This window comes from Streptopelia decaocto (assembly GCF_964273445.1).
Source record: "Streptopelia decaocto genome assembly, chromosome: 3".
NCBI lineage: Eukaryota > Metazoa > Chordata > Aves > Columbiformes > Columbidae > Streptopelia > Streptopelia decaocto.
Window position 1 is genome coordinate 731,387 of NC_138656.1, and position 24,023 is coordinate 755,409.

At 53.9% G+C, this 24,023-nt stretch overlaps 1 protein-coding gene across 1 annotated transcript; it reads left to right on the plus strand.

Moving 5' to 3' along the window:
- Window positions 1-216: 216 nt before the first annotated feature.
- PAX1 (paired box 1) lies at window positions 217-10,620 on the plus strand (the record flags this gene model as incomplete). Its single annotated transcript, XM_082048109.1, has 5 exons — window positions 217-331; window positions 6,194-6,928; window positions 7,860-8,002; window positions 8,276-8,495; window positions 10,529-10,620. 5 exons carry the CDS (start codon window positions 217-219, stop codon window positions 10,618-10,620), a joined length of 1,305 nt encoding a protein of 434 aa, XP_081904235.1.
- Between the last annotated feature and the right edge of the window lie 13,403 nt (window positions 10,621-24,023).

A 24,023-nucleotide genomic window follows, 5' to 3' on the forward strand; every position in this document is an offset into this window, starting at 1 on the left:
TCACAGCTCTGCCTGCTGTAAATCCCATTTTATATCCCCCGTGCTGCATGCGGGGAGGAATAAACAGAGATTTGCGATGATTATTCACAGTTTTTATGATGGTTATAATGTTCTCTGCTGCTCGCCTCTCTCTTACCCTACTTCTCTGGCGCATTTTCGTATTGATACAAGTTTCTGCCGTCAAATGATCCCTGAAAAGAGTTTACCTGCCACTAAATGGCTCTGAACTCTGTGAAACGCTTTGGGACAGCACCGTGGAACGCAGCCTCGGCTGCTGGGCGGCACATGGAGCCCCTTCCCCGCACGGCGCCCTTGGGAAGAGCTGCGGAAGGTACGTTATAGTCACAGCCCAGTGCCATACAATTCAAGCTGTCGCACCCTCCGCCACCCCTAACGCCAGACCTTGGGCAAAATGTGTGAGGCAAAGGGGCGGGGAAGGCGCCTTTTTTGCCTGTGACTCCCGTCTTTGCAGCCGGTTATTCCTCTGTAAGATCCGGATGGATAATTGGTCCCACCTTTCTTCCAAACCGTTGGCTCAGATCACCCTGATGTACGTCCCCTCTTCTTTTCCCCCACGGTCCTTCTCCGGGGTTCCGTGGGGATGAGAAGATCCTACACAAAACCGCTGGAGGCCCATCTCCAAGAGCTGGGGGTGGTGTGCCCTATGGACCCGTGCTGTAAAGCCTGGCTAACTAAAGCGTGAGTAAAGGTATCCGAATGTCATCCCAAATACTTTCCAGAAGGAGGAGGTTCCCCGCTCTTCCCCCGGGGCCACGTGCGTGCCGCTCAGCGTGCCGTTCGTCGCTCTCCGCACGCGCGGTGCCAAAGGCAACAAGCTGACCCGGCGCTATTTCAGCCTGTGCGATGTGTTTTTCCACCGGCGCAGCTTAACATCTATTCCTCTGCCAAGTGTGCGGCCTTCCCACTTCATTATGGTCACGAGAAAACCATTTTGGTAGGAAAACAAAGGGATTGGTTTAGCAGCCCTTCATCCCTTCTGTCGGTGAGCATGTGCGGCGTTTGTTTGCAAAGTTGGGCACAAGCTAATAAGCTGATCTTGTGAAGATTTACACTCAGGCAAAGGCTTCCATATGGGCTTAACATTAAGCAAGACCTTAAACTAAAGGAAAATATTTGGTTTTTTTTTTTGTTTCTCTTTCAGTGCACCGTAGGAGCAATGAAATAATCACCAAAGTGAACAGAGAGATGGATGCTGAGTCCAGTGGTCTCAAGGGCAGCTGGTGAGACAGGGACTTCACCTTAAAAGGTGCTGGTCGCCTCTCACAGCACCACAGCTCCCACCCAGGGAGGCAGGACAGGTGCTGCCACATACCCTGGGGACAAACTTGTCACCTGCAAGCAGCTGCGGCACCTGCCCCGAGCCTGTGCAGCGACGTTACACACCAGAGCGCGGTTTCCACGGTGGTTTGAATGTGAGCCCTCGCAAAGCCAGCAAAGGAGACGCTCAGCTGCTGGTCTGTGGGTTTTTGCCCCTGACGCCAGGGGAGTGACCCTGGGGATCAAGTCCACGGTGCTGCGTCCAGCAGTGCGAGACTCAGCGGGAGTGTGGGGAGAGCAGTGCTGCCCTGTGCAGAATGAGGGTTCCATACCTGCTTTTTAAAGGGCGGGTGCACGCTTCCATCCTCCCCGAACTCCACCGGCGGGCTGTGCTGCCGCGGTGCTTTGTCCCCGTCCGCAGAGCCCCCCGCCGCTGCAGCCCCCTCCCTGCCGCCAGCAGCGGGACAGGCCGGCCGCTCCATCCGCAGGCAGCCTGGCTGAATTTCAATGCCGAATGGAGCCGTCCCTGCCAGGCAGCCCCTCGCATACGCCTGGCAGATGTCTCTGCGCAGCCTTAGAGCCTTCGCGAGGAAGAGTCTTGCGTTCGCCCCTCCTTGGAGGCACAGCTGGAGCAGGCGCTCCCGTCCCGCTGCCTCCGCTCCCCTCCAGCCAGACAGCGTGTCAGCATCCAGAGTCCTTTAATGCTGTTATAGAATTGCTTTTTATTCTTAACATTTCAGTACCTGGTGAGCCGAGGCAGTGGGCTCAGCTGTGCACCTCCACAGCTGGCGGGAGGTGGGAGACGCAGACCCCGGCCAAAATCCCTCCCGCTGCCTGCGTGCTTCTCAGGGCATTACAAGAGACTGCAGATCCACACAAGTGACCTGAAATGGCTTACAGGTAGAAAAGAAGAAGAAAATAATGATATTGCTAGTAAAAAGAAAGGCAGAAAGTATCCACTTCTATTTATTCCAGCGATGGCAATGATTTAAAATGATCTCTGTCTTCCTCAGGTCAACAAGAAGTAGACAGAATTTGTTGTGGATCCAGGATCCCACTATAATTTTCACATTGAGCATCTCTGATCAAAAATTTAGTCTTTAGGGAAAAAAAAAAATCCAAAGCTAAAAATCAGAGGGTTTTAGTATTTTTTTCCTCTCTCCATGTAGAATTGAGGAGCCTTCTGGTTTGCGGTGGAGTATATTTTAAACAGCTAAATTGCTTTTGACAAATGAAACCGAGTTGTTGTTAATTACTCAACCTGTGGCCTTTACCAAACTGAAATATATGATTAAACAAAATGGCTCAGACAGCACGTCAGGCTTTGAAGAATGATTTTATTTTTCGAACCCTCAAAGCCTTTTCTCCATGAAACAGAAAGCATTTTTGTTATGACAGCGCGATTGTTCAGCTCTCTATATTTAGCCAGTGTCAAAATGCTCAAGAAAACTAATTGTCAGAAGTAATTTGGTGATCCTTCTGCCACAAAAAGCACACGCACGGGCACCCAGATAATATTGCACTCCACTTTGCAAGGGGGAAACATTATGCTTTGCAGCGTGCCCTTTGTGAAAGGCGCTCGTTTGGAACCCGCTGCAATAGGATTTTCCAATTTTGATTGATCGTGACAGAAAATGAGCTCCATAACCGTGACTAAACTAAATATCCCCACTAAGAGCCACGGCGTCGTTAATGAGTATAGAATAAATAAAGGAGAAACACACGGGAACCCCTACCTTTAATTATACTAATTGCCAGCTGCTGCAGTAGAGCCATATTCTTGGTATTTCTGTGTCTTGGTATTTCTGTATCTATCTGCTTTACTGCTGATACCTATTTTTATTCAGCAAAACTGACGATGCCAAATCGTGCGTCTGCCACAAAAATAAACACAAAAGTCCAGCAGCTTTTGCGAAAATAGTTAAAATAAGTGGATATATTTGTTTTTTTTCCCGAGCTTTCCGTCAAGCAAATGAAAACCATCTCGGAGCAGGGTCGGGAGAGGAGGCGGGAAGGGCCGGGCCCCGGGGTGCAGCGGGTTGGGGGTGCCGGGCAGCCCGCAGGCGCTGCCCCCCCCGTCCGCAGGGCGCTGGGCGCCGCCGAGGGCATTTGCGGTGGGTTATTAATTGATTTATCCGCGTCTGCGCGGCCAGGTTGGCATCAGCAGCGGGGCAGCGGGACCCCGGCGCCTGGCCCCCAGCCCCTGCCCTTCCTTCGGCTCTTTTCCTTCTTTTTATTTTTTCTTTCATTCTTTTTCTCTTTCCCCTTTTGTATTCTTTTAATCTCTTTTTTATTCTTCATTATTTTTTCATTTTTATTTTTTCTTTTACCTTTTCATTTTCTACTTATTTTCTTTCTTCTACTTTTTTTTAATTTATTTGTTTTCATCTCCTTTATTCTTCTTTTCCTCCTTTTCGTTTTCTTCTCCTTTATTTTTCTTTTCCCTTCTTCGTTTTCTTCTCCTTATACCTCTTCATTTACTTATTTTCTTCTCCTTTTCTTCTTCCTTTCCTTTTCCTTTCCCCTCTCTCTTTCTCCTTTTCCCTCTTTCTTTCCTTCTCCTTTTCCCTCTCCTTCTCCGTCTCCTTTTCTTTCTCCTTTTCCCTCCCGGTTCTCTGCTCCTGTCTCCCGCTGTTTCACCGCACACGCCCGCACCGGCCTGCCCGGGGAGGACCCTCTCCCGCCGGCACAAGGTAGATGCTCAGCCCCGCGGACACATCTCCCGACCCCTCCAGCGATGCCAAACTCTTTTTCTTTCCAGTTCGAAGCCTGCGGAGGCACAAACCACCGGGGCAGCCCCTGACCCGCTCCCCGGGGGGCCGGGCCCGCAGCCGGCGGATTTCTCCGCGCTTCCCAGCTGAGGGACACAAAAAGACTGGCCGTTCTGAGGGCGGGAGGGGAGCCCCACACACCCCGAAAAAATCATCGCGTTGGGTTACCATAGAAGGGAGAAAGACAGCTGGTTTCCTCGGCCGCCTTTCGATGGCCGCTCCCGCCGGAGGCTGAGAACGGCGAACTCATCACCAAGGGGCTCCCCCGGGGGCTGCAGCCGGGAGTCCAGGGGGTTGGGGAGGTGAATACGAGCCACCCATCCCTTCGCGAGCCTCAGCTGCTTTTTAATCGATCCGCTCTCTTTTCCCGACGACCGGTTTCCAGCGCTCGGCGGCACCGCCTGCCCCGACCCCGGCAGGCGCGCAGGGATTTAACCCCACATCTCGGGGGGGAGAGGGGATAGGAGGGGGCTGCCGGGTGGACACTTCGTGGGGGCTTCTCCCCGTGCCCCTCCCCGCACGGACACCGTGTCCGGGCCGCAGCCGCCGTTTGCCGCAGCTCCCGCCGCTGCCCACGCTGCCGGTGGGAGGCCGGAGCTCGGGGCGGGGGGCGCTGCCCCCCCGGCGCTGCCCGGGGCCGCTGCCCGCCTCTCCCCCCGGCAACCAAGGTTTCAAACCCAAGGAAGAGCGGGTTTTCGATGAGGATGCGGAGGGGATGCCCGGGGCCGGCTGCAGAGCGGGTTTCGTCTCTTCTCCCTCCACCCCTTCAGTCGTTTCTGGAGGAACACTCAGAATAATCCTATCTGCCTTTCTTGGGGGGAAAAAACCCCACCGAAATTCCACAAATATCTACCTGCTCGGCTCTTCCCTCATCCCCGTTTTACGAGGCTGTTTTCGGGCGTTATTGTTTGGGTAAGAACAAGGTGGATTTCTCTGCCTAGCAGGTTTTTAGGGGGAGCCAGGCGGGAAGGTGTCTGGCCCCGGCCCGGAGCAGATCCCCGCTGCCGAGCGCGGCCTCTCTCCACCGGGCCACACTGGCGGCTCCCCTCGAAAGCCCAAGCTCCCTGTCGCTCCCTCGGAGCTCCTGGCCCTGTCCCCGCCCGTGGGTCCCGGCCCCGCGGCGGCCGTCGGTGCTGGAGACCGGGCAGGTGTCCGTGCTGCGCTCCGGCCCGCGTGTCCGCGTCTTGCGTGGGAATGAAAACGGGGAGGGGGCCGGTGGGACATTGCCACCTCAAGGAGTGGGGGGGCGTGGGGTCAGTAGAGCCGGCTTCCCCTTTCTGCTGCCCTAAAACACGCCCGGGGGCGTGCGGGGGGTGTCCCGTGGGGATGGTGCGGGCAGCCCCGGCCGTGGTGGGGCGCTGGCTCGGCGGGGGCGGGCGGAGGGTGCCGTGTCCCCCCCTCGTCCCCTCCTCTCCGCGGCCATTTAGGAACGGCACGGGAGCCAATGGGCGGCCCGCGGCGGCGCCTCCACCGTGACGGCCGAGATTGACGTGTTTCCCACGTCAAATTGATCCCAAGTAGCGGCGGGGGCTCCCCGCGAGCGGGGAACCGGCCCGGCGCCGCCAGGACACCCCCGCCGCCGGCTCCCGCCCAGCCGGCCCGCCCTCCGCCGCTCCCCGGGCCCTCTATGCCGGGCCGGCGGCGGCCGGGGCTGGGGCTGCGGCGCTCCCCCGGCGCCGGGCGATGGGTAAGCGCGGGCGGCGGCGGGGAGGGCTCGGGGACGGGCTCCGCGGGGTCGCTTGGCGGAGGGGGTGGGGGGAAGGGGACACCGGGCCGGACCTCCGCCCGCCGCCGCCACAGCCCGGCGGGCCGCGCCGCAGCCCGGGCCGACCGGCGGAGCCGCAGCGACGGTGCCCGGGGCCGGCGGGCGGGGGTCTGGCACGACCAGCCCGGCTGGGAAGGCTCTCGGCTCCCCGCTTCCTCCCCAGTCCCTTCCTTCTCTTTCGCTCTGCTCTCTTCTTTCGATTCTTTCTTCAGTCTTTGTTGTTTCTCTCGTTTTTTCCCCTAATTATTTTGGTCTTTGTCTCCTTTCCTTTCCATTCCTTTCCTTTTTTTTCTTTCCTTCTTTCTCTCCTTTTCCCTTCCCTTCCTTTTTACTTTCCCCTCCCCGCTGTATCCCCGTCCCACTCCCGCTTGCCGCCCAGAGGTGCCGCCGGCCGGGCAGCCCACGGGGGGTCAGGAGTGTCGCGGCGGCGGGTCCCCGTCCCTCCCGCCCGCCGGTAACGCGCTCCTGGGCCGGCCCGCTGCAGAGCACACCTACGGGGAGGTGAACCAGCTGGGCGGCGTCTTCGTGAACGGGCGGCCGCTGCCCAACGCCATCCGGCTGCGGATCGTGGAGCTGGCCCAGCTGGGCATCCGGCCCTGCGACATCAGCCGCCAGCTCCGCGTCTCGCACGGCTGCGTCAGCAAGATCCTGGCCCGTTACAACGAGACCGGCTCCATCCTGCCCGGGGCCATCGGCGGCAGCAAACCGCGGGTCACCACCCCCAACGTGGTGAAGCACATCCGAGACTACAAGCAGGGCGACCCCGGCATCTTCGCCTGGGAGATCCGAGACCGGCTGCTGGCGGACGGCGTGTGCGACAAGTACAACGTGCCCTCGGTCAGCTCCATCAGCAGGATCCTGCGCAACAAAATCGGCAGCCTCTCCCAGCCCGGCCCCTACGACGGCGGCAAGCAGCCGCCCCCCCAGCCCGCCTTGCCCTACAACCACATCTACCAGTACCCCTACCCCAGCCCCATGGCCTCGCCGGCCGCCAAGATGGGGGGACACCCCGGGGGACCCGTGGCGGCCGCCCACGTCAGCCTGCCCCGCTCCTGGCCCTCGGCGCACTCCGTCACCAACATCCTGGGCATCCGCACCTTCGTGGAGCAGACGGGTGGGTACCGCGCAGGGAGCGACCCTTCCCGACCAGCAGCTCTTTCGCCCCCTCTACCCATTTATTTAATATTAATATTATTGGTTTTTAATTCATTTTTTTTGATCGCTGCACCCCGCTCCGGCAGGACGGGGCGGCTGCGGCCAGATACAGCGAGGCTCAGACATCTTGAACTTTTTATGAAAAATGTGGAAAATATTTTCCTAGGGATGATAGATTGCCGACCGCAAATTCGGAGCCCTGAATTTCCCTTTGCAAAGGAAGCAAAAAAATTGAAGAGGGGTAAAAAGGGGAGAAAACAATCCAGGCAAGAGGCAAAATAAAAAAGAGGAAGGCGAGCAAGCCACCTCGGAAAACGGTCACGGCGCTCTCCGGGGTCCCCCCGAGAAATCGCCCTGGTTTTCTTACAAACCAAGCGGAGGAGGAGGAACCCTGGAGCGCGTTGTGGCGAGGGAAGCGCGGGCAGCGCCCGGCCCCGCACTCCGGCCCCGCACTCCGGCCCCGCACTCCGGCCCCGCACTCCGGCCCCGCACTCCGGCCGCGCACTCCGGCCCGCTCCGGGGGGACGCGAGGGGGGAGCGAGTCCTTTTATCCTTCCAAAAACCCGAGTAAATGAACCGCATGCATTTCCCTCCGTGCAATCATTTATCTTTAAAATTCCGATGTCACTTTTATAAGTCTCCTTCGTCAGAAGAGAAATTGAGCGTCCTAAATGTTCGGGAGTGTGGAAATGATTGGGGGGGCTGCGGAGAGGCGGGCCCAGGGACCGGGTTTGGGGGGCACCACGACGGCCTGTTCCCTCGGTGGGGTACCAAACCAGGGTACACCGAATTTCGGGGACAAAAGCTGCTCGGGCCGGGCCGCGGCCAGGTCCGGGTCCGGGGGGGAGAGCGGCGTAACGCTGAGGGAGCCGCCGCGTTCTGCTCCGCAGGGGCTCTGGCTGGCACAGAGGGGTCTACCTACCCCCCCAAAATGGAAGACTGGCCCAGCGTGAACAGGACGGCCTTTCCTCCGGCCCAGGCGGTCAACGGCATCGACAAGGCTGCCATGGAAGGAGATATCAAATACCCGCAGGTAACTGTTGGGGGGGCAGGGGAGAGCCAGGAAGGGGTAAGGGGGGGCAGGAGGGGACAAAGGAGGGGGACATGAGGGAAAAAGCGGTGGCAGGAGGGCGATTTCCCGTTGCTCCCATTCCCCCTCTACCCGGACCCCCACTTCCCCGAGGGGACAACCGCGACCCCAGAGCCAGGGGGGTTGTTCCGACCCCTCGCTGTAGTTCGGTGCCCCCCGCCCCGCACAGCGGTGCTTCCCCGCGTACCCTGCGTGTGTCTTTGTCCCTGTCCCCAGCCCGCCCCGGCGCTCTCCTCGGTGGGCAGCTTCCTCCCGACCTGCGCCTACCCCCCCTCCAACCAGCACGGCGTCTACGGGGGGGCGGCCGGCGGCTACATCCCCCCGGGCCACCCCTGGCAGCCCCAGGGCAGCCCCTTGGGCCACCACGGGCCCGGCGTGACGGTGCACGGCGGCGACCTGGCCACGGCGATGGCGTTCAAGCAGCCCGGCAGGGAAGGTGAGCGGGGGGGACACACAGGGGGGCGGCTGGGAGACTCCCCAAGGCGGCAAGCGGCAGGGGAACCCCCCGGGACTCGGTGCTGGTCCCCTCACCTTCAGGCAGACAATATTTAAAATACAGATATTTTCACTAGCCAGAATATTCCCTCCGCACCATGAGGGCTCTGGGCCCCCCCCGGTGTCCCCCACCGCAGTATTCGATGGGTCCCTGTCCAGCCCCCCACCCAGCGCCTTCCCGCTCGGCCTCCGCCAGCACTTCGGCATCGTAAACTGGAAATCATTTATTTTTCGCGTGGTTTTTCACTCGTGTGCGCTGCAAATCACCAGGGAAGGGCGAAGATTTAGGGTGAATCTCCCTCTTTTCGTCTCTCCGGCCAGAATTTGCGGGGTTCGGCGGGACGGGGCAGAACCTGCGGCTTTTTCGCCAGGTCTTCCCGATATTGTTAACGATTTAAAACAAAACAAGGGCACTAACGACTTCCATCTTATAGGGAGCCTTGAGACAGTGCCCAAAGGCACAATTCCCGACTAGGAATTATTAATATTGCAAATCGCCCGCCGTGGGGAGTATTTAAAGACAAACTGTGAGAATCACGTGGCTTTGATTTCAACGTATACACTACGGGCTGTTAATGGCCGTTAATTATTTTTCCTCCTGCTAATTGTTAATTATATCAGTTAGTCGATGGAACTGTTGTTTCCTCGGTAGGTGGTTTCGTTTTAAAAATCCCAGCTCGTCTGCTCTGGATATAAAACCCCCGTCGTTATCTTTCTCCTTTTTCGTGGTGTTGGAGTTTCTATTCTGGTTCACATGGGCAGTTCGTTTCGCAGTTGTTAGGCCATTTTTTTTGTTGGTTTAGTTTCTAAAATGCTTTTGTTTGGTTGGTTTTGGTTGTTTTCGACCTTTTCCCGTTCCAATCTAAGCACGGCAACCTGCCGCGGCTCCAGCAGCAGCCGGCCCGGGGATGAGGGTTTGCCCGTATCGATGTGTGAAAACACATCATTGTAAACGCATTATTTCAAACAAAAAAATAGAGCGTGAGAAAGTGAGGAAAGAAGGAAAGGGAAAGAGAGAAAAGGAAAGAGGGAGAAAGAAGGAAAGAAAACGAAGGAGGAAAGGTGACCTGCGTGTACTGAGTTTATTTTTCGATATATTTTTCCCCCCACATTTTAAGTGACTTGAAGCCTGAATTTTCTGGCTTTCCGGTGTTCAAGCCCGTCTTCAAGCTTTCCGGTCTCTGCCGAAAGGCCCACAGGCTGTCTTTAAACCTTGTGGGATTATTTTCTTGGTTCGTTTTTTTTTTTTTTTTCTTTCCATTGTGTGTGATTTTCCTATTTTAATTTTATTTTAATTTTATTTTTTTATTTTATTTTTATTTTTATTTTATTTTAATTTTGTTTTTGTTTTTATTTTTATTTTTATTTTAAATTCTTTTCAATTTAATTCCGATCGATTTTCTGGTTCCGCTCCTTATCTGGGACAACCCAGCTATTGGGTTATCCAGCGCGGCGGCTGGCAGAGCAGGACGCCGCCCGTCGCGGGGCCCGGTGGCCCGTCGGGGGGGCCGGTGGCCCCGCTCCGCTCCCGGGGTGGCCGCGCTCGCCGCTGCCCGGACCCCGCGGCCCCGGTGTCCTCATGGTGCGGGGAGAGCGGGAAACGGGAGGGGAAGGGACAGAAGGAGGAGGAGAGAAGGGAGGAAGTAAAGACAAACTCAGTACCCAGCCCCAGGCTTTACGTGGGACGTGTTCTCTGCGTGGCTGTGACGGGTCTGGGTCACCTCCCCAGGTCCCCGGCAATGGCAGAGGGTGTGTGGTATCATCACGGTCCCTGTCACCCCTTTCCTCCCCGTTTCTCCGCAGGGACAGCTGTGCTGGGGGCGGGCAGGAGGGGGCCCCGAGGGGCAGAGCTCTCTTGGGGGGCTGGTGGGAGAGGGTCCGTGTGTGTGCAAACGTGGGACAGGCTGCAGCGACGTGGCAAGTCCGTCAGTTTGCTGCCTTCTTGTTTGCATTTTATTTATGCCCTTCTTGCAGTGGTGGACAGAAAACCCAGCAGCCCCGTGGGGAAATCTCCAGACCCTCTGAACGCCATCCATGGACTCTCTATCCCAGCCTCCTCGTCCTAGAGCCACCGAGCAGCCGGCCAGAGACAGTGACTCTTGGAAACAGCACCTGCAAACCGTACCCGAAGCCCAACGTGCCACCAAACTGTACCCGAAGTGCCACCACCCACAGCAGGTGTCTGTGAGGATGAGGAGGGAGCCTGGGTGGCGAGAGGTGACATCCCGCCACGGCAAATCCCTGCGCAGCGGAGCGCGGTTGGGACGTTCGCTTGCGCTGCTCAGAGGGACACTTCACCGAAGGGGCGACAGAAGAGACTCAGTCTTCTTTATTTTGCCTTTTATTTCTCCCTTGCTTTCATTTTTTTGTTCTCCTTCCCGTGTCCCCATGACGGCTGGATGCAGGGCGGTGCTCGTGTCTGTCCCCAGGCATTGCTCAGCGTGTCCCTGGCTCCGTCCCAGCCCAGGGGGACACGTTTCCTCGGGGGGTTCTGGCTGGCCCCACAACAGCAGTGCCATGGAGGCCTCTGCCCCGCACTGGGAATGGACAAATGTGCCATGACGTTTTACGATCTATTTTTATAATGACAAACCTTAATAAAAAGTGTCTGCTGTGGGCACACGCCGCTGACCTCCGTCCCTCGGGGTCTGGCTCAGCACCGGCGCTTCTCCCGCCGTCCCCAGCCTCAGGTGGCACCTGTGGGTGCCCACGAGTACCCAGTGGGATCCTGGGGGCACTTGGCTGGGCGGAATTGCCCTGGATTTGTGCCCCCCCACCCAGGGGCCCTGGTGCTGCTGCGGGCACATTGCAGCCCTGCTTCCCACTGCACGTGCAGATTTGGGGTTCTGTGTCAGGGAGTCTGTGGCCCCGCTGGTGACCCTTGGGCTGGCTCTGGGCACAGGAGGGGAGGTGGGGGGTCACCGCCCAGCCCTGGGCTCCCAGCCGCCTCACCTGGCTGCAGGTGAGCAGGGGAGCAGGGCCGGGGCAGCCCACCCAGGGGGCCGGTTGTCCCCTCCTGCCCAGCTGGCTGGGGTGCGCTCGGGACGGGCTCCACGGGGCTTTTGCGTTCCCTGGCTCCACCAGCCGCTGGCGTCGGTCCCTTCATTGTCTGGAGAAGGGGAAGGTCCTCCAGCGGGGCAGGGAGGGAATATCCTGGCAGCAGAATACACGCCTGGCTTTTGCAGAGAGTGTGTCTTTGTGGGAGGGAGAAGGATGCCACATTTGACATCCCAGCCCAGGACATTATTTTGCCTTCAGCCTCGGGGTGGCAAAATTCAGTTTTGCCTCTGCTGCTGCAAAGCCTCCAGCTAGAGCTGCTCTTTGCAACCGACTACAAAGCCTGAGAGGGAAAGGGGGGAATTGTAAGTAGGCAAGAGCACTGTCCTAGGGTGAGATCTGCTGCCACATTGTCACCGATCGCATATTAAAGGATGCGAGAACGGAGGAGTCACCTGAAACAGATGACGAACAGCTCTGGCTAGTCCCCCACCAGGTTCATCTGTTCACAGCTACATTTGAGCATGTGGCAGAGCAGCTTTGGAAAAGATGAGTGGCAGCACCGCCCTTCCAGCTGGAATGCAGCACACGGCCGGTGTGCCCACCCGTGGCAGTGGGGAGTGACAGCCCTGCCAGGTAAGAGGGAAGGATGGGGACAGCCCAGGCCCTGCATCCCTCAGGACTCTGGGGGCTCAGAGGAGCCTCTTGCATCCCCAGCACTGAACCCAGGCTCCTATGTGGGACTCCTCATCTCCCCCGCCCCATGTGCCCCCATGGAGACAGGAGCAGGGGCTCTGACGGGCGCCTGGGATGAGCGGGACACGAGTCGGGCAGAGACGTAGCGCAGAATCCAGCCCTTTTAATTAGCGTCCTGCTGGGATGGTGTGTGAGCATCTGAGTTATTCCCTTCCAAGTCTGTCACGAACCTGCCAAAACCCTGAACAGCGACTTGATGCTTAGCATCTGCCACAGCCGCTGGGCAAAGATGTCCCTTTGCAAGCGCTCGCCGGGCACAGGCGGCCAGAGGAGCGCTGCATCGGGCAAGGCGCTGCATCCCGAGCCTGGGGACATGGCCACCGGGGTTTGGCAGTGGGGCTGAGACCTTTTGGACTCCAGCCGTGGGGTGATGGGATGCGGTGTGCGACGGGATGCAGTGTGTGATGGGATGCGGGGTGCGACAGGATGCGGGGTGTGGTGGGATGCAGGGTGTGACAGGATGCGGTGTGTGACGGGATGCGATGTGCGACGGGATGCGGGGTGTGACGGGATGCAGGGTGTGATGGGATGCGGGGTGTGACAGGATGCGGTGTGCGGTGGGATGCAGGGTGTGACAGGATGCGGTGTGTGACGGGATGCGGGGTGTGACGGGATGTGGGGTGTGATGGGATGCGGGTGTGACGGGATGCAGGGTGTGATGGGATGCGGGGTGTGACGGGATGCGGGGTGTGACGGGATGTGGGGTGTGATGGGATGCGGGTGTGACGGGATGCGGGGTGTGACGGGATGCGGGGTGTGATGGGATGCGGGGTGCGACGGGATGCGGGGTGCGACGGGATGCGGGGTGCGACGGGATGTGTTGTGTGATGGGATGCGGGGTGCGACGGGATGCGGGGTGCGACGGGATGCGGGGTGCGACGGGATGTGTTGTGCGACGGGATGCGGGGTGCGACGGGATGCGGGGTGCGACGGGATGCGGGGTGCGGCGGGATGCGGGGTGTGGCGGGATGCAGGGTGTGACAGGATGCAGGGTGTGACAGGATGCGGTACGTGATTCTGTGATCATCCTGTCCTCCGGAGTGTCCTGCATGCAGCTGGTGCCAGCAGCGCTGCCTGGGCCTCCTGGGGACCCGGTCCCACGCAGCGGGGAGCGGTGGCAGGGCCCTGAGCCCCCCCAGCCCCCGGCAGCGGGTGGCAGGCGGCTCTGCTGTCCTGCAGGTCCCTGCCCGCCGTGTCAGCTCACCTCGGGTGGAATTTGCCACCAGAGGGAGAGGAGACCCCGTTGTTCCACAGACACAACGCCGGCTGGAGCATCTGGCCGTGCAGAGCCACAGCAGAAACCTGCTCTGCTGTAGGTATTTTATGATATGATATTTTATCATTATTTATTAAAAATATTAGCAATAGGGAAGGGACTTTCTAATTAAAAAAAAAAAAAAAGCTTTTTGGGGGATTGTTGCAGCCACTGGATTTAACTCGTGTCTCTGAAGCCTGGGAGATGTCTTCCTTCCCCCTCTCATGTTTTGATGTGAGCTCCAGCTACAGTAGGTCACCCACTTCTGAGAAATGAGGGAAAAATAGATTGTTTTGCCCATGTCAGTAATGGCAATGACGCTATTTATTGTCATGGAAGGTTTCTTGGAGCCGGGCATGGCTGTCTCCAGTTGGAAGTCCAGGATCTGGTCTGAATTTCTGATCTGAGGAGGCGGAAGCCCCCTGCCCAGTGCTCAGCCTTCCCCTCCTGGGTCTTGTGCGGGGAGCAGAGACTGCAAATAAATCCCCAAGTAAGCTCGGTCTCTGGAGCGGAGCGACGTGAAGTGCTGCTCTGTCTCTCCGCCATCCGGCCTCCCAGCAAATCCCTCTCTGCAGCGGGCAGACCGACACAATCCTGAGAAAATTGGACTTGATCGGAGCGGAACTTTTTGAATTTATCGGAACAAAGCGAGAGGGTGGAAACAATCCGCTCTGACACTTTCTCAGCGACGGTTTTGTCAAAATCGATACCATCCCTCGGAACATGTCAATTTTGATGAAACGGCACTTTCTGATGGGAAAAAATGAGGTTGAAACTGTTTCCATCAGCTCTACCTGCCCCATATATCTTTGGCACCGTTCCTCTGGAGAGCGCGGAGCAGGATGGAGAATGTTACAGCCCTCGTTTCACGACCTGCACTTTGTTACCGGAGACTCACCGGTGGACCACATATTGGTTTTCTCTTTTAGCATGTTAAGAATCATAAAGATTTAAAAACCAGCGCTCTGGGTAGAAAGAAGCCGTGCCGGGGGGGCTCGCAGATGTTTGGCATCGGTACAGACCTCCCCATCGCCCGCTGCTCCGCGTGTCCTCGGGAACGGACCTCGGGAACAGCATCCCCGGGAACGGACCCAGCCCCCTCATCCTGCGGGACCCGGCTGTCCCTGGTCACCAGCAGCGGGTGACAGGTACACCTGGGCTTGTTAAGAACCAAGAATCGATGGGCTCAAAGGTCCGGCTGCCTCCCTGCGCTGGCGCCAACTGCAGGAAAGGGGATAAAGAATATTTATATACACTAGCATACACATAGATACATGTGTATAGATACATATGCACATTTATACACATACCCGTATGTGTATGTATGCACAGATACAGAAACATCTATAATACATACATATACATATATGCACATATACATATATGCACATATACACATGCGTATCCATACCAATACATACATGTATATATGTGCGCATATACAAATATAGGCATAACTCAGCCTCCTCACCACTCCCGAGCAAAATCTCGGATGAGCAGTGAGCTCTGGGTGAAAAACCAGCCCCTTGGGATGCGAAAGGGAATTCAGGCGTTAGCTTGAGCAAAAGCAGAGTTTCCCAGCAAGAGATGGCGCGGTGCTGCACGTCGCAGAACCCCCCTGAACCTGCAGTGATACTCATAGAGCCCCTATACGGAGTGACGCAGCGCACAGCTGGGCCAAATGTGTCACTCGCCAGTCCCAAAGGTGACAGCGATAATCTCCGCAGCTGTAATTCCGCCCGGGTGAGCCCCCACTCACATCGGCACCTCGTGCAGCTGCGATATTTATGTGGCTTGCTCGGCACCCGAGCCGCCCGCTCCGACGGCGAGAGGCTGCAGCGCGGGTTTTGATTTCTTGGAGGTGCTGATGGATGTTTATAAGCTGCAGCTTTGGAGGGAAAGGAGCTCCCAGCGTCAGGATCGGGGCTGTGGCGGGCGGGGGTCAGCAAGGTGGTCACGTAAAGCAGCCCTGGAGTGAGTGTGGCTGCAAATCCGTCACCTGCGCCAGCCGGGATTTGAGTGCAGCACGTACGGGATGCGTGAGCTTTTTGTAGCTCCTCTTTGCTGCAGGTGCTCTGGGACCGCGTACAAAGGTTGCACTCGATTAGAAGGTGTTTCCACAAAAACATTGGGTTTGTGATTTTGCATTTCGTTCTACCTTTTTACCCCCACCCCCCCATCCCCAAACTGATTGATGCAGGAGATGAACTGGCGGAGAGCAGCAGCATCGGAGTTTTGACAAAGGCTCCTCGCGATAATTTGTAGAAAGCTGGTGATGATAAATTGAAGCAGAAAAACACCAACAACTCTGCTGAACGCGAAGTGTAGCGTTACTCGGCCACCAAGGAGCACTGTGGTTTCTGGTCTCCTTTCAGAAGCGCCGTGTGTCGATGGATTCTGGAGCAAGTTGGGAAGGAAGATCGATGGCTGGCAAGTCGTCTGCTTCTCAACTCGATGCTACAGATACGAATGCAATATTTCCCTGGGGGAAAACATGCCCCCTTCCCCCTGCCCCACATCCCGCAGTAAGAATATGAAAGTACTTTTTATCTCACAGTTATATTAACCTGGCAAAGACGACAAAAGCTTTCACTGAAGCTCTCCCAGAATAGCACTGTTTTGGCATCGGGCTCTCAGAAAGTGATGTCATCCCCAATTTATATGCCAGAGTTTTCCCTTTCTTCTTCAGATTTGTGGCAATGTCAAAGTTCTTCTCTAGAGCAGATCTGGTTTTAATATTTCATATTTACGTTTTTAATTTCGGGGCTGGCTCAAACCTCTTTCGGTTTCAACCTTGCAGATGCTCACACGCATGTAGAGCCCTAAACTCTTGAGGAGTCTCTTGAAGAACTGAGGGATTAATAGAGATTACTTCTAAATCTATCTATATTTTTTAAATGTTAAGATTACAGAAATCTGTGTAGCTCCACTGAGTCAGGGAGGGTGCAAGACAACTAACATCAGGTATTTTAACTTTATTATAAAGAATGTTTCTGACAAAGGTCTAAGAGATTTCCCTTGGTGGCTGCTAAACATCAGGTCTTGGGAAAACAGCAAGGAAGCGTTACTTAGGTAGAACTTTGTCTAGGAAGATAAACCCGAGGCTCCATGTTGCTGGGAGCTACAAGGCAGGTTCGCTATGAGCCCCAGGATGGCTTTGGGGTCAGAAATCAACTGCACCTGGGCAGCCTCACAGGTGAGCGTGGGAGGAGGCTCAAGGACCACCCTGCGTGTCCAATTGCTATAAAAGGCCCTTAAGAGCTGCTTCTCTGTAAAGCCAAGTCAGGGCTGGGGTGGGGGGGTGTTGTTGTGTGTAGCAGCCAAACTGCATCTGCCTTGGTGACGCTAATTGGGGCCAGTCTCAGCCATCGGGCTGAATATTCATGAGAGATGGAAAAAAGGAGACCTCTCCAAGACCACTTGCTTGTGGCTGCGATGGCCAGAAGGTAATTGCATATGGGAGGGACTGATGGGCAGGATCTGCTTGTTAAGCCTTGGGATGTTGTCTTAAAATAGTCCCTGTTTATTTCTTGGGAGCTGTGATTGCCTGTGCTCTGAGCCAGCGCTGTCCCTGTGCCCCGTCCCACAGGGGCGCCCTCCCTGTGCCAAGAAGGAGGTTTGGGTGGCTGGTCCCGGCAGCAGAGGCTTGGCTGGACCTGCCAAACCTCACGGTGCTCATAGAACCCCGGGGATGCGCAGCAGGAGAAGCCAGGAGGCTGCGGAGACGTGCGGGGTTTGGAGCGAGCAGCAGCCCCAGCTCCTCACCCCCCTGGGCTGCAGGTTCCGCTGACACCTCAGGGAGAAAACAACAGGGCTCACAATAACCAGAGAGAATAAACCAGGGCGGGATCCAGGCAATTTGGACAATCTTGGTTGCGGTTGTGTCGTGCCATGAACCCTCAGTCCCCCTTTCTGCAGAAACACTCCCAAGTCAGTGGGGTATTTGTCTTTTTCTTCTTTGGGTTGCCAAAGAGTCGTATTTTAAAGTGAGGAATAGTTGTCAGCATCCTGGTGTGGCCACCAGAGCCGGTGACGCAAATGTGACGAGAAGCGAGGTCAGGTTACCAACGAGGCCACTTCAAAACCTCGCCTGGAAAAATGGAGGTTTGAAGAAAGACATTAAATATGCTGAGAAAAAAAAAAACCAAAACAAAACAACCCAACAAACTGCTTCATAATCCTCTTGAAAGTGGGAATAAAATACGCTCTTGTCAGGAACTTGATCCTCCGCCTGTTTTTGGTGGGAGAGCCGCGTGTATCCCGCCTGCGCGCATCCTCACGCCGCCCTTTGCTTTTTGCCTTCGCCAGTGGGATCAACCAGGGACTTGCAAAGCCCAGTTATTTTTATTCATATTTTTGCACCACCAGCAACTTCTCCACCGAATTGAGGTCTCCTCGTCCCTTCTTTCCAAGGGAAGGAGCCGCTCGGCCTCCCCTTCTCCGCAGCAATCGCAGGAGAAGCTCCCTGAGCCAAAACTGTCACATTTCATCCGGCTCAGCGACCGAATTCCATCTCCAAAGCAATAGCAAAATACCATCTTTATGAAAAGTTGTCAGGAATCTAATTGTTTTGCGAAGGCTGGAGATACCTCTTCCATTTTGAGGAACAAGTGGGGTTGCTTTTGGTTTTGGAAGAGTTGAGTAAGCATGAAGATTTCCAAGCTTGCTCAGATACAAAACACTATTGTTATATAGTACAGTGAAACAGCTGTGGTTTATAAGTACCATTAATGTGAAACTTTAACTTAAAAAAACCCCCTCCGACCCTAAAAGAAGTTAAAGGAACAGAAAACATTTCATCCATACTAATGTGAGGTTTTAAACATATAGGCTTTTAAGTGAATTGGCCATAACCACAACAATATTTTGGGTCTGACCAGAGCGTATATTGTATGCAGATGTTAATTTGGCATTTGCATGCATGCAGAAAGAAAAAAAGTCTTTTCTATGTGTTTTTTCCTGAGTGCACAGTGATCTGGAGTCACTTTAGCTTTACAAACTGATTATAAACACTAATTACCTGCAAACATGCTGTTTGGCTCCATACGTGACCTGCAGACTTAGGTTCTGCTTTATAAAAACGCAAAATTTAGGCAGCGTGTTCACCCCCCTCGCTATATATAGATACACACATTTATAAAAGCAGAATGTGCTGATTTGTACAGAACCCAAATTCCTCTGTTAACCCTCTCCCTCCCGTTGGCAAGCAGCATGTGTCAGGTGAGGCTGTAGTATTTTGGGAGGAGGCTTTGTTTTTGGCCCAAAATGAGGAGTAATGGGGTGATGGTTCCCAAAGTGTTGTCACCCCCTCTTTCTCTCTGTCCTGGTGCTGGGGTGGGATGGGGATGATGATGATGATGATGATGGCGGCCTTCTTCTCCAACTGCTCCCTGCTTCCCACCATCCTGAGGGGTGAAGGCAGCGGGTGGGATAAAACGCTTCTTGCTCCAAAAAGCTCCCATTTGTGGAGCACGCTGCTGCGACCTGGGGAAATGTGGGACGAATTAAACAGTGGTAGCTGCTTTCAGGGTAAAACTAAGAAAATTAAAAGAAGCAATGTCAGAGGGGAAAAAATGCCTTATTCTTCTGGCTGAATTTTACCTTTGCACTGGTTTAAATGGCTAATTAAAGCAAGCCTGACACTCAGCTGGCCATTTCAGGATTACCGCTGTTGTCCCTTCCCCAAATATGAGTCCTCACCCTCCAAAACTTTCCATCCCCAGCTGCTAAGAGCCTATCTGCAGTGTCTCTTACTTTAAGATGGATAATTCCTATACTAAAAGAAAATAAGTATATATATATATAATTGCATGATAATGTAAAAACTTTATTGGCTCAGGAAGGAAACTCAGGGAGCTGTGTCCCCGCGCGTTATAGCACAAAGCCATGAAAGCCCAGGGGAGGGCAGGAGCTGCGCGGCTCTGCTGCCAGACATACAGAAGAGATGAAGCCAATAGCTGACGCTTTTACGGCTGTGAGTCCTCTTTATTATTAATAATAGAGTTGTGCTTTGCAGGGAGGGCTCGGAGGGGAGCGAAACGCAGAGCTTGGGCAGCAGAGGATGTGCCACTCCCAACACCCCGTCAGGGCCGAGCATCCTCATCTTCATCCTCAGCACAGCGCCCAGGTGAGCTCCGAGGGCTCTAAGCCACTGCAATTAATTCTCCATTTAATTCGCTCCCAGTTCTTTTGCTGTGGTTGAATTCCGGGGGGGAGGCTCAGGCCATTGAAAAGGTGGTGAACACCCCAGGGAGGGTTTGAGGTGCCCATTGGGCTCGCTTGTCCTCATTTTGAAAGCACGCCAGGCATCTTTCGCTTGTTTCAAATGTTCATCTTCCGAGTGTTTTTCTTGTTAGTTCATGCTCGGCTTTCATTCATCTGCAGGGAATAGCGCCGCAGTAACACGATACACAGCAAATATCACCATTTAAATAGAAACAACCCATTGTGAATGAAGACTTCTGCGAAGAATGGGAAAATAGGGCTAAAGGGCTGCTAAGTAAACTCTTTTATGTGTGACATTATGCAGGCAATGGGTTTGGAGTGTAAAAAGATATTTTTCATTATATCAGTGTTATTAATTCCATCGGCTCGAAGCGGATTGGTACACGGGACGGCTGTGTGTTCCCCAGGTTAATAAATCTGCATAGGTTTATTGTTCAGAATAAAACCTATTTTCTTCAGCAAATAACCATGATCATTTGGGGTTACAGCCATTCCTCAGGAAATGCTTTATAACTAACATTTTTATTGGTATCATAGGAAATTCATATGCCAAATAACATGGGACTATAACTTTTATCTGACTTTAAAACAAAATCTGTTATCTTTTATGGCCAGTTTCATATAGTTCCACTATCAGTTTCCATAAAATTCAACAAGCATTCCTTATTCAGCCTGGAAAATCAATAACAGAGTTGGTTGAAAAGTGAAAATGTCTTCTTTTACAAACATTTTTGAGATTTCTGAGTCGTTTCCATCTGAAAGGGTCTGCAACTGCCTGCTTCCTGGTGGAGAAAACCCCCCCTGACGCTCGTGATAATATTTTGGGTTATACCCTTTTAAAACATAAGGGACGTGCATTTCTGAGGGTGAGATGAGCGTTTTCCACAATATCATCAAATTTAATGGGTGGTTCTGGTTTTGTGGAAGGCTTATTCTCCATGGTAAAACCCCGAACCAAACCCGCTTTCACCAGCGGTCGTGTTCCAGGCTGAATCCATAAAACCCCACTTAATTATCACGCCGCTTCATTAAATGGGTCCCTATTGATGAGACGCTGATGGATCAATAGTACGACTGCCCACAAGAAGGAGCTGTAATTAGCAAGTAAAGGGGTTTTGTGGTGGGATTCAGCCTTTAGTCTGGTGCAGCTTTCCCAAGTGCTCTTTTTGGGGTATTTTTGCAAAGTGATAGCTCCCTTTTGCCACGGGTTGGAGCCGGAGGAGCGGCACCGCAAAACATGGCAAGATTTACCACCTGCCTTAAATTCCGAAGTAAGCAGTTGGATTTTCTCCCTGTCTTTTCTCTTAAACGCCCAGTTTTTGGGACAGAGGCAGCTGAACGTCCCATTTCCACGGAGCACCAGCGGGGATCCCGCTCTCGTTCAGAGTCATTTACGCGTTGGGCAATCGCTCATTAAACCGCACCATAAATAATGCCGGGAGAGCCCGTGGCCTCGTTAAGCCTGTGCGAGTTCCTGCCCTTCATCTCCATGTAGCCAGGACTTAACCCGGAGCTCTGCTTTATTTTATTTCATTGAAGTCTTCAGTCAGGATGGGATACAATGGCCGATTAAAGGAGAAGAATTACAGAATCTGAATTTGAATTTGGCAGGGCTGTGGCAGGGCCCGTTGCAATTATCTTGCCGTGCCTTTGCGCCCGCCGCAGTGAATGGGGACGTCCCCTCGGGAGGCCAGCGAGGGATTTCGGCTCCGTGTTTGTTTTTTCAGGCAGCGTTTCAGTAAGTGCTTTGCAAAATAAGGCTCTTGGCGGGGGGGGACACCCGCAAGCCTCCCATGGTCAATGACAAGTCATCTCCGCCTTGGGATGGGAGGGCAGCTCCTCCAAAGCGGCCGGTTTCGGGGGCTTTCTCCAAAAGGGGTGGGAAACTTAATGGGGGACAAAAAAGAACCGCTTATTGATGGAAACCAAGTTTATTTGTAGGAAAGATTAATACTTAATACAGTTTATCCTCCAAAGGTCACTATAACCTCACGAACATCCTGCAAATCTTCTGACTCACTGCCGAGTTGCGTCTATTGTAAATGATGTTTTAAATATTTCACAGAAAGTATTATGCCTCTTATAGGGAGAGACAAGTTGGTTTCTTTTTTCAATTGTAAAAAAAAAACCAAACCACCACATTTCTTCAGCCAGGAATATGATTTACAGAGTGAAAAAGTTAAACCCGTGATATATGTGAAGTAGGTAATTGATAAATCATAAACCAGGTTGAGCAGAAGATGGAAAAATACTTAAGCTGGATGGATTCTACCAAATTAAAGCGGGCTATTAAATTGCCAAGCATCCTGCTTAGTAAAACTGATCCGCTGTTTTATGCCGGACATTTGCGGTGGTAGATGGCTTCCCGGAGGGAATGCATTTCATCTGATGGAGAATCTGCTGCAGCATGGAGTTAGAATTTTGACCTAAGGCCTCTGGGCTTTGGTGAAGATGATGGGTACTGGAACGCCGAATCCTCCACCCGCAGGTGAATTGAGTATCTGGAGCTTGGTGCCTGCTACCAGGTGTCCTGGCTGGGCATGGAGCTGCGATATAGGTGATATAGAGCCATATAGAGCAGCCCCAGCCTGGACTTATCACCCCACAGTTGTACCCAGAATCTCCTGGACATGTGTGAAAAAGACACAGCGGTGAATGTAAGAAAAGGAGATGCTCCTATTTCTGGGGAAATTACACGCCAGAGCCCCATCCAGGGAAAACAATAATAGCTGCTTTCATGAAAGCCCAAGAAATGTTGGCAAATAACCAATTTAACTTGTATAATCTGAGGCTGATGTGTATTCAATAATTTTTGATGTTGATTGGTATAAGCACTGTAAGTATTAGTCTAAACTGGTATGGTTATTACCTATTTACTAATACGTCCCAATTTGCAGGAAAATACCGGTGTATAACCTGAAAAAGTGGAGAAATGCGGTGTAAAGTGCAAAGAGGAAAATTCCTCCAGCGGGATGGACCGTGTGCGATGTGGTACCAACCCTGCCCCACGATCCATCAGGTATGTAATGAGTGCTGCAGGTAATTAAAGCTGTCCTGCCTGTCCTTAGTTGATGAGCAGAGAGGAGCCGAGTCACGGGGGCCCTCGGCACCTGGAAGGAGCCAGATATCCTGATAATTTGTTCAAAGGTGCCTTAAACCAACAGCCGGCAGCTTCATGGGAAATGCTAATAACAACTGGCGGTGCAGACACGGCGGTTCGTTATCTCCTGGGGTTAAATTACCCCATTCATCCGTGCTCTGGAGGACAATGAGCACGGCTGGTAATCCTGTGCCCCAGCCCTACCTGGCGTGACACCAGGGCAAGGGAAGACTTTTAGGAGGGTATCGGTTTCCACAGTAAACTTTCCCAGTGGCCGGGAGCTGAGCAATTGCTGCTTTTTCTTTGTAAATTCCATAAAAACCCAAGCTTGCTGTGCTGGGGTTGGTGAGATGTGTGGTCCCACCAGGCCAGGTAGGCTGGTGGCCACCCATGCCAGCATGGTTGGGCTTTGCTTCTACATTTCTATATGGAAAAGCACTGGTTGAGCCCCGCGTTGGGTTCTTCACCCTCTCTCAGCCCGATGTGCTGGTGATGCCCAGCAGAAGGGTTGGCAGGAGCTGGGGGTGGCTGCTGGCACTGTTGGGTTTGCTCTCCTCAAAGCAGCCGTGACTTTTCCTGTTTATCTCTGCTATTGTCTCTCCCCATTGTTCAGACGGGTTTTGTACCAGCTGGTAATTTATCAAGTGTGTGCTGTAACACGCAGCTGCATCCCACGCCACTGTAAACCCAACTAAATGAACTCCGCTCGCTCAGGGTGGAGTAACTGCCGTTGAGGAGGAGAACAGCACCAGGTTCAGAAACGCATTTAAGCAGCAAACACCACCCAAATCAGCACCAATCTCAGCAGAACTTGGCTATTGCCTCTAAAAACCAGTTGGCTGTGTAATGAGAACAGGGTTTAATGGGGCACATGGGAGGAACGAGAAGGGATTTGGAGCGGTTTGCGGAGGATGTGTTGGCCAAGGTCCTTGCTCTAAAAAAGAGCTCTCTCTGGTAGGGTTATTACCAAATGCATTCTTATGACGTCCAAATCGCTGTTGGATGGCAAAGGAAGATGCAGGAGGATGTGGTGCTGTGTCCCCCCAGCATGGACAGGCTGCCCTCGCAATGGGAGAAAAGAGCTCCGCTTGGCCATGTGTGCTTTGTTTCTTAAATGGTTTATTTTTTAAACTTCC